This window comes from Prinia subflava, chromosome 4 (genome assembly GCF_021018805.1).
Source record: "Prinia subflava isolate CZ2003 ecotype Zambia chromosome 4, Cam_Psub_1.2, whole genome shotgun sequence".
NCBI classification, from domain to species: Eukaryota; Metazoa; Chordata; class Aves; order Passeriformes; family Cisticolidae; genus Prinia; species Prinia subflava.
The window spans coordinates 16,250,942-16,261,357 of NC_086250.1; the positions used below are offsets into that span (position 1 = coordinate 16,250,942).

At 39.6% G+C, this 10,416-nt stretch overlaps 1 protein-coding gene across 3 annotated transcripts in view; it reads left to right on the forward strand.

Moving 5' to 3' along the window:
* Window positions 1-8,713, forward strand: part of CAPRIN2 (caprin family member 2) — a 32,792-nt gene extending 24,079 nt beyond the window's left edge. For 2 of the 3 annotated variants that reach the window (XM_063395643.1, XM_063395646.1), the window contains 5 exons: window positions 2,420-2,603; window positions 4,034-4,219; window positions 5,483-5,583; window positions 6,311-6,377; window positions 7,807-8,713. In XM_063395643.1, coding sequence (XP_063251713.1) covers window positions 2,420-2,603; window positions 4,034-4,219; window positions 5,483-5,583; window positions 6,311-6,377; window positions 7,807-8,375 — 1,107 coding nt within the window. In that variant the 3' untranslated portion in view covers window positions 8,376-8,713. The remainder of the gene's footprint in view (window positions 1-2,419; window positions 2,604-4,033; window positions 4,220-5,482; window positions 5,584-6,310; window positions 6,378-7,806) is intronic. The other variant, XM_063395645.1, reaches the window with a different exon arrangement.
* The last annotated feature ends 1,703 nt before the right edge of the window (window positions 8,714-10,416 follow it).

The following is a 10,416-nucleotide window of genomic DNA, read 5'->3' on the forward strand; positions in this document are numbered from 1 at the left end:
ATTCTAACAATAAAACCTAGATTAGTCCTCTAGTTCTCTGACTCCTTCAGGACTTATATCATCTAAGAAAAAAGATCTTGATTTTGCTCTGTATAGTGCCAAAAATCCAGTACTAGGCTATCTTAGTGGCCTTCAGAAACTAAGAGGGAGAAGTCAGGCCTGAAATCAAGAGACTGATAGCTGTGCCCTAAAGTAAGGTGGACTGCACTTAAACTGTTCTTGGGAAAAGATTTCAAATACAACAGACTTCATTGGAGAAAGAGAATCCTGAAGTATATAGATATTAGGACAAAATGCTTTCAGAAGCCTGAGTTTGTCTTGTTATACTGTTTGCTTCAGTGGGGTAAAACTCAGTCCACTGGAATCATGGAAAATGTCTTTGGAAGACTGGTGTTGCTCATTATCCTGTGTTGTTAGCAAGCAGTCAGTGTACATATCTAGGAGATGTAACACACAGTCCGAGATGTTCACTGCAAATACAGAACATCAGTAATGGTGTATGGCCTGAAAATATAGTATCAAACATTGCTACTTCCTGGTCATCTGCAGTGCAGGCTTAGAGCAGTTCAGAGGAAGTCTCCACTTCATTAGGTTCAAGTACAGAGAAGACAACATTATTTACTCCTCTGGTACCTTCTTCAGAAGCTGATAGAAACATGGATTTACTGGTTTTTTCAAAAGCAAACTTTAGATTCTCTGAAGGCATTCTCCATTTTAACAGAAGTGCTGGTGCAGGTCACAGCTTGCTAGACAATTTTGCTTGCAGTATTGAGACATATGTGATGGGAACTGGTGGAAGAAGGTATCTAATAGCCTTTCAAATCACAAGAGTTAACAACTAAAACTTTGGTGACAACCTGGTGTGTGTTCTGTAGTAAAATCAGTGCATTGACTTTTTCTACTTGATTTCCTGTATTTGTAGAAGAGGTCATGAGGATGTTCATTCTTCCTGTAGTGGTAGGAGTCTTGAACTTTGCAGTGCAGGGTTTTCTGCTTCCCTACATTGCTTAGACTCTCATTGCTGCCAGGAAAGCACAGCCATTGGATTTCAATAGGTAGCCAGGATGATTCCCTGCCACACAGTGGTATCACAGTGACAGTAATGGAAGTATCTGGTTACAAGTCCTCAGACATCCTATTGCTGCTATTGTGCTTATGGAGGCTTAAAGGCAGGCTTGACCTGTAAACCTAGTCCTTGATTTGAATTCCACCTGTAACCTTCACTGTAGGGAAAAGCAGACTACTTGCTACAAATACTTCAGGATGTGGGTGTTGACAGCTTGACTGCCCTGCATTCTCAATTCTTTTAGAAAAAGGATAGCTTTGGATCTCTTTATATACCAGATGAAGTGATCAAAAATTAGGAAGAAAAAAAACCAACAAAAAACCAAAATGAAAAAAGCTTGTTTTTGGTCCAAAATGTATCATGAGTCATTTCCATGCTGCTTCTTAGAGGTAATACTGGGTTTCTTGACCCTGGAAAAAGCATTCATTTCTTGTTTTTTAATTAATAGGGCATCTGCAAATGGCAAGAATTGTCAAACTGTGAAGATGTTTCTTGCATCATCTAGCTGTGTCATTTGCCCAAGTCTGTCTTCAGAGAGTTTATATAGTCTTGGAAAATGTTAGATACACCTGTAGACTCAGTACCAGTACTGCTGACAGCTCTTTATGTGAAATTTAGATCCTTTTAATCAAAACAGACTTTACCTATTTGATGTCGATACTAGTTGCTTTTGACAGCCTTATTTCTGGTAATTGGGTTTTGGCTATGAAGTAACACAGTCACTGGAGTGACTGAAGTCTGGGTTATTAGATTTAACTAACAGTAATATCTGCTCATCATTGTACTGCCCAGACTAGACATTTGAATGACAAGACTTACTTAGGTTAAATGTTTACTTTTGGGTAACTTTAAAGGAGTAGGAAAGATGAAGATCCATTTACTGAAGGGGCAAACGATGTCTAATATAGTGTTTGAGTGGATAGCAGTGTTACTTCAGGTTCCAAGACATGCAGAAAGACCCAAATTCTTCCCAAATGTGAATATCTCAGGACAGGCTGTCCCAGCTTCAGCTTTAGCTGTAGGACAGGTAGTCAGTGGATTTCCCAGTGGATCTCCTGTAGAAGGAAAATAGCTTGTTGTATGGTAATTGTTCTGCTGACAGAGTACAGTAGCTATGGTCATCAAGGTGTTCCTTGGGTAGTAGCTACATAAGCAGGAGTGTGTTCTGTAAGTTTCCTGAGTGGGAAAAGGATGGGTTGATCTATGATGTTTCTGGTTATTTCTAAGAAACCACTGGTGTTCTAGAAATAGACTAAAAAGCACATGGATTCAAACCACAGCATAGCAGAGTGGTGGCATTAGGAGAGACTTTAGCTGCTAGTGTTAAGCACTTGTTTTCAAATATGCTTGTAGGTATTTAAAGTGAATGCACCACTGCCTCCACGTAAAGACCAGGAAATTAAAGAGGATTCTTCGTATTCAGCGGGATATAACCAGAGTTTCTCCACAGCAAGTACACAGACTCCTCCTCAATGCCAGTTGCAATCTTCCCATGTTGCAGAACAAACCTCTCTTTCACAAGAATCTCTGTCTTCAGGTAAGAACTGCACTTGCATCTGTATTTCAAGTAGAACTTAAATATGTTAGTTTATAATAGTATTTAAATTCATTTTCATGTGCTGTGAGTACTTCTAACCCAGTGAAGTTCTTAACAGATGCTACATAAGTGTCCAAAATTAGGCACACATCAACTCTAATGTAGTTGATGGTGTGTAAACTTAATTTTGAAACTGCTAGCAGGATGGAAGTCTGGTTCAAAGTTGTTTCTGTATTAGATGAACAGATTGTTGTCATTTACATGCCTGAATTTCCCAGTAGGTGAGAAATTCCAGTATGCAGTGATACTTGCCAGTCAAACTATCATTGTCTTGGAATAGTAGCAATGATTGAAATACTCTTATTTGAAACCATTCACTTGGTCTCTGGTAATAGTGCTGTCAGTGTTGGGAGTTGCTGAATGCGAAATAAGAAATCGGGGATAAGTTTTCAATCTGACCTGAGAAATAGTAAGCTACCAAGTGGTCTTGAGCTGTTGCATTCAATACAAGCCTGACTTACTTGATGTTCAGGTAGTGCAAGAGGTGGGTTTGTATAGGTGACACTTAATTTGACATGAAACTGGCCCCTAAATGCCTTGAGGTTTTAGGATGAAGGAAAGTGATGATTAAGGACCTGTATTCATAAGGCCATCTAATGAAATGGCTCAGGGTCACTTACAACTGCTGTTTTTGTGCCAGAATGATTTTCACAGGTCTTGGACTAGAAACAGACTGATAGTGTGTGAAGTCAATGAGACATTAGGAACTCAAAAGAACAGTGTAAGTGTAGCAGTCAAGAAAGCATGTTTAGCTTTAATGCTCTTTCTCATTATTGAGACTACAGGTGATAAGCCTTGGATTTTTTTGTGGGAAATCATAATTTTACTAGCTTTGTGCAATGGCTCTGCACAGACTTCACACAGGGGTTTATACTATTGTTCTGGATCAATTTTAAGCTTTCTGGATTGAAATAAAGCATGGTCTTGTGGAAGTATATTCATAGTTGCAAAGTTTGTTGAAAGCTAATCACTCATTCACCCTTTTGAGTGAAAAGTATTCCTGAATACATTTTGCTTGGAGTTGAACTGCCTAGTATGTGGTAGGAATGTCTACTGAAAGGCTGAACCCTAGGTTGGGTATTTTCATGCTGCTGGCAAGCTTGTTCTGATCTGTGCAACTGACTCTTGCTGAAGGTGTTAGGGCCTTACACTGAGAGCCTGTACTGTCTACAGATTGTAACAAGCACTACACTTTACAAAACAAAGGGAAGGATCCAATCACTTAAATGAAGTAATGAAGGGACAGAAGGATGGAATATTCAGAGCAGCTTAATTGGTCTCTGAATGTCCTAATACTGCCCTTGCTTCTGTGTGTGGTAACTTACTGCAGTTATAAAAAGCTTTGACTTATCTGTGCTTTCTGTTTTAAGCAGTGAACTATCAACCTGATGGAGCTGTTCCTGTTAGCAATGGTAGCCTTGCCTTTTATCCAGCACAGGCTAATGTTATTCCCAGACCCCCTCAGCCTTACCTCAACAGTCGTGGGTCTGTCAGAGGGTCTGCTAGAGGTGGAAGGTCACTGGCTAATTCGTATCGCTCCCCTGGTGGGTACAAAGGTATGTCTGTATTTACTGTCATCCTAAAGAGCTAATGTACTGCAAATAGAATGTGATTTAACACAGCACAGTATTGAATTCATGCTCTATATGTGAAATGTCTCAAGACCTTAAGGACAATGTGCAGAGAATGGGGCCCTCTGTTGTAGAATTTAAGGAAGTTCATTCTGACTTCTATTTGTGGTCCCTGTAGTTGAGATACCAGGCTAAATGGCAATTTCATAGCTTGCCTAAATATGAAAATAAAACTTTCACTAATAGGTTATTAGATTACTCATTTGGACTTTTCTGTTGGCAATTTCATTTGCTGTTCTGAACTTTTTACCCACTTAATTCTTTCTCTTGGCATCTTGCTGACAAACTGGGCAGGCATCTTTCTCTTCAGGTATCACTTGCTGTGTTTGTCCCAAATAAGACCTTTTTTGCTTAGCACTATTCACTTTAATATTACCAGCAGAAACCAGGATTGTGGGAGAGGCTCCCAGTAGTGAAGAGCCCTTCTAGATGAATAACAAACTGAAGAGTTATAAGGGGAGGCTTATTTGGTCTCTGCAGACAAGTTATTCTTTTGCTGCTACCTGAAGTACTATAGAAAGTTTCAGCAGACTTTACAAGTAGTTAGGAAATTCAAGTTGCTGCTAGCTACCAGCTGCAGACTGTGGCCTATTCCCCTTTGAAGTGGCACTCAGTCTGTGACAGGTTGTTGGGCGAAGCCTGCTCAGTGCCTTGGAGGAACATGCACCAGATAATGAGTTTTATAGTTCTGACTTAACAGCAGTCTGGGGTTCGGTGGAGTCTGGTGTGAAATTACTTGCAGCTCTGCTTTGGTAGTTAAATAATAGCTTAAGGTAATAAGTTAATAACTAAAGAGGCAAAAGATTATAGTAGCCCTAAATGTATAAAAGTAATAGCTCAGTGTAAGTAACAGAAAAGCAAGTGTTTCTTAATCCTGTTTCTGGATTTAGCAAGCTTTTCAGAGGTTCTGTGACATCTCATTAGTATCACAGGCAATGGGTAGGGCCTGATGTTAATATTTTGAAATACACCATTTTGTAATAGCTACTGTGTGAGTTATGAGTAGCTAATGAAATGCATTTGTTATAGGAGTAGCAAGGTTCCTGTTGAATTCCAAATTTAAGAATAGCTCTGTTACTGCATAAATTAATGTACATAATTGCAAAAAAAAGAGCTGTAGTTATATTCTGGACTTGCACTGTAAATCAAACAATCAATGATACTGAATAATCAACTTTATTTGAACAGGATTTGATGCTTACAGAGGTTCACCTTCATTAACTAATGGCAACTATGGCCAGCTACAATTTCCTGGTAGAGATTATGCTGGAATGCCATATTCTCAGAGGGTAAGTATTGACTTTATTTCCAGTCGCCTTCCACTGCATATGAGCCAAATCTTCTAGCATGGTAGTTTTTCATTATCTTAACAGGTGAACTATTATTTACAAGCTAGAGGTTGGTTTTGTTTCACAGACAAACCCTTTTGTGGAACAGTAGACAGCAGCTGAAATAAGTCAGTTCAGACAGGTAACATCTCTGTATGACAGGTTGATTTTAGTCTGACAGGAATCTTTGAAATGCAAACAGATGGTAAATAACATTCTATGAGTCTGGTCTATTATTTTAAAAGTTCACTAAAGTGCCTCTGTAATGTAAAATAATGAACTCCTAAATGGACTGGCTGACAATGTGGGTAGGCCAAAAAAAACCCCACCCATCAATAAAAAAGTAAGAAGGCAAAGGTTTCTGGTGTGAGGAGGGTCTGTCAGTGTCTTCTGTACAGGCTCGTGGACTTTGAACAGACTTGAGACAGACTTAAGGGTAGTGCTCAGTAACCTCAACTGAGTCCACAGTTCAGAAGCAAACTTGCTACAACAGGCATCAAAGTAGACCTTTAATTTTATACAAGCTATTATAAAAGTAAATTTTCCATAAGTAAAGCTGCTTCTCTACACCTTGTTTCTGAACTGTCACTGTCTATTCTAGAGATTGAATTCATTGTGCAATAAAGTGTATTTGCCTCACATGACTTCCGACTTGCTTATAGCCATCTTCCTAACACTTCTCTTTTAGGATGTTAATTACCAGCAGTGCTATAAACGAGGTGGGATAAGTAGTGGTCCTCGAGCAAATTCCAGAGGTAAGGCCAACATCAGGCCTCCAGTAGTCCAACACCTGCTTGGGCATTGCAGCAGGGGTGTTACTGGGAACAGTGTGAAAAGCAGAAAACCATCACTCACCTAACAGATCGAGCTTGGTGTAAGTCAACCAAGCTTAGCTGGAGGCTTGAGTGCTGTTCTTCCACAGCATTGCACAGCAGAATTCTCAGTCTGGAGAGTTCATGTCAAAGTTTTGGCACAGTGGTACTTGTGTTTGTGAAGGTCACTTACTGAACTTCACAAATAACCTGACTAGGAAAACGCACACAGGGCAGTTCCCTGTGTTCAGGGAAGAAGCACTGGGTTTCTCCCCTTAGTTGTGTAGTCTCCCTTTATTCTGGGGAGGCTATCAGATCACAGAGACTGTGTAAAATATTTTTTTTATGAAAATGTATTTGGTAATACAGATTTACTCTGTATGTCCATGTTGGAGAATAAAAATTAAAGATATAAATAAGGCTATTTGAGTCCAAGCATGAATACCATGTGTTTTGAAGAGTTGGAATCAAGATGAATTGTTACTACTGTATGTGCTGGAAAAAGATGGACATCCAGAGCTACTGGTGAGAAGTGAGATAAAGAGTAGCTGTGGATCACTATTTTAAGGACTAAAGGGCATATTGTGGAAGCTGTTTTAGGATAAAGCAGGTCATATCCTAGCTTGAGGGATGATTCGTAGAATATACTTCAGAAGGGAACTAAATGAGATCATGGTGAATTAACGGCTGATGGAGGTACTCATTAGTATTGAGATCTCACAGCAACTTCACTTATTTTATTGTCTGTCTTAAGGTGTTGTTTTCCAGTGGATTGTAACTTAAGTATGACTGCTCTAAATTTCTTGGATCTATTAATGTTTTCATTCTAGATCTTTTTAACTTGGATATTTGAAATGATTAACAGCTTTATTTTGGGGAGCGAGGTGCAGAAAACTTAAAAGCAACTCTAGTTTGTCAGACTTCAAATATTCTAGCATTGTAAGCTGAGAAGGTCTACCGGAAATGCAACTACAGAAGAACAGTGTTAGGTAACAAAGTGAAAATTTAGATCTTCAAGATGACTTGGCTCTAACTTTGTCTGTTTTCAGCAATTACATTTTATTTCCTCTCAAAAGTTAGCATGTGCTTTTTAAGTTGACATGAGATAGTAAAGCTAAAATGACTATAACCTACTGCCCTCTCCTACTTGGAAGGATAAGAAGTAATTTTTCATAGCCCAGTTATGTCCCATCCTGCTCAATGCAAGTGTAATGAATGGAAGTCAGCTTCAAAGTTCTGTTCTCACCAGGGTCCTTTGACAACTTGCTGTGGCTCAAAGATCTGCTGCAAAGCCTGTACACTTACTGCTTGAGATTAGGCTTAAGGGTATCCTTCTGCTGTAGTACTTACCACTGCTAATGGTTCCTAACAGCAGGGTGGAGTGACTCCTCTCAGGTGAGCAGCCCAGAACGAGACAATGAGACCTTCAACAGTGGGGACTCCGGGCAGGGAGACTCTCGCAGCATCACCCCCGTGGATGTGCCCGTGACGAGCCAGGCTGCCACCATCCTCCCTGTGCACGTGTACCCGCTCCCGCAGCAGATGAGGGTCGCCTTCTCTGCTGCTCGAACGTCCAACCTGGCCCCTGGAACGCTGGATCAGCCCATTGTGTTTGACCTGCTGCTCAACAACCTTGGAGAAACTTTTGATATCCAGCTTGGTAGGTTCAACTGTCCGGTGAATGGTACCTATGTCTTCATCTTCCACATGCTGAAACTGGCTGTGAATGTCCCTCTGTATGTGAATCTCATGAAGAATGAAGAGGTCCTCGTGTCAGCATATGCAAATGATGGGGCTCCTGACCATGAAACAGCCAGCAACCATGCGGTCCTGCAGCTGTTCCAGGGAGATCAGATCTGGCTACGGCTGCACCGGGGAGCCATCTATGGCAGTAGCTGGAAATACTCCACCTTCTCGGGATACCTCCTTTATCAGGACTAAAATCCAGTGCAATGTTTACAAAAGAGCTGCTCCAAACACCTTGGTGAGGGGGGTGGGACTAGCTTTGCACTTACTACTGACTTTATAGAGGATATGTGGTTCCATTATTGGGGGGGATTGGTGGTCCTGTTTTGCAAGGTGAAATCATGGAGTTGGGGTACTGAATCAGCACTAATTTGGCACTTTATCAGTTGTGATGTAGCCTTGCTAATAAAGCTGTGAATGTATATTGTTTGCACTTACCCAAAACTGTATTAATGTCCAGCTTACTACACTATGGATTGCCTCAAGTATGGGCTATTCACAATGCCTTGTTGTGCCTCAATAAAACAAGTTAATATGCATTTTAGTATTAATCTTGCCCATGGTTTTAATTTTAAGACATAACACTGACCTTCTTCCTGATGTGGGGTGTACATGAATATTATATAGAACTGGTCTCAATAATTTAGGGTAATGTGTATTTAACTGGGGTTTAGTTCCTGCTTAATGCCATTCTTAAGAGTGTTACCTTGATGAAAATGAATTCAAGATTTAGCTACCTTTTTCTTTCTAAAGGTCAAGAAATTACCTGAAAGGCAGGGAAATTACAAGTGCAATGCTACGTACTTCATTAGAACTACTTCTTTTAAATACATACCCTGTCAAAATCTAGCATGGTCATAGCATCAGTCCTTCAGTAGTGAAATAGTTGGAATTCTTATACCTGCAAACAGTCACTGAAGGGCTGACTTACACTGTTACTCAGCTGCAATATATTTTAAAGTTAAAATTCAACTTTATGAAGCATAAAGGTGTATGGCTTTCCCCCTGCATGAGACTTCAATCAGATTTTAATACAGGTTCTCCTCAATTCAGAGAAATGCTGAGGAACTGGGGATTTGTAGCTGAAACCTGGTGCTTGCATTTTACATCAAATCTGAATACAAATGCTAGGAAGCATTTCTGAAATCCCCTTCTTAAAGCTCTTAGGTTTTTTGACCAGCCTTCAGCACTCTTGTGGCCTGAGAACTGAACAGCCATGATGCATGTCCTTGTCTAAGCTGCAGTGTCAAATACTATAAATAGTTTTGATGTTTAAAATGGTAATATGTACTAGTAACAAGGTAGGTCACTGGCTCTCTCCTTTCAAAGGCTTCAGTAAGTTATTTTAACAGTGGAAAGCACTTGATCTGAGTGTACTAAATTAGCTGCTGCACAAGTCTGACTGGTACATCTAAGGCTGAAGCAGAACTGTGCAAAGTGAAAGCAGCTGAGCTATCTGCTTATTTAGGTAAAAGTAAGAACCTAAACTGAATAAACTTCAGACCTGGTATAAAGCTGCTGTTTCTAGCTAAGTGCTTTCTCAGCATCCAACTTCAGTTTGCCTTTGCTATCATGCAGATGCCAAAACAAGTCTGGCATGGCTTCATGAAGTTACTGCCATAAAGATCTGGATTTTGTTCCAAACTCAGCTTTCTTTTTCATACAGATTTTGAGGGTGATTATGTATCAAGTCTGGGTTTGATTCCATTAGCAAATTTTGAGAGAAGTTGAGGTAGGACAAGTTTTTACCACTACAAAAAATGTCAAGCCTTAACTGTTGTACACTAAGCCTGTATTTTGTATTTTTAAACATGCTAGTTCTGACTTTAGCCAACAAAGAGGCTTATTTCCAGAACACCTACTGCAGAATAAGTCACAATTCAACTAGATATGAGGTAAACAATTTCAGAGCTGTATCTTGTATAAGATGGATTTTTACATTCCCAGTTAAAAAGAGTACACAGTTACAGCCAGAATTGTGCAGGTAAGATGAAATAGAAAATCTAATCATATAATTCCTTGGCCATAGGTCATGTAATGGATTTTTTTTTTAAAGGAGGGTTTTAGGCTTTATCAGCCTGAATCACAATAACTTCTACAGTAGTAGCTACTTTAAAATAAAATGTTTGGTTTTGTCCTGCTATTTTTATTGAAAAGAAAACAACTTGGAGAAGTCTCATCCCTTAGAACAACTTAAAAAATGTTTGATTTAATCCTGTGGGCTTCTCACATAGTA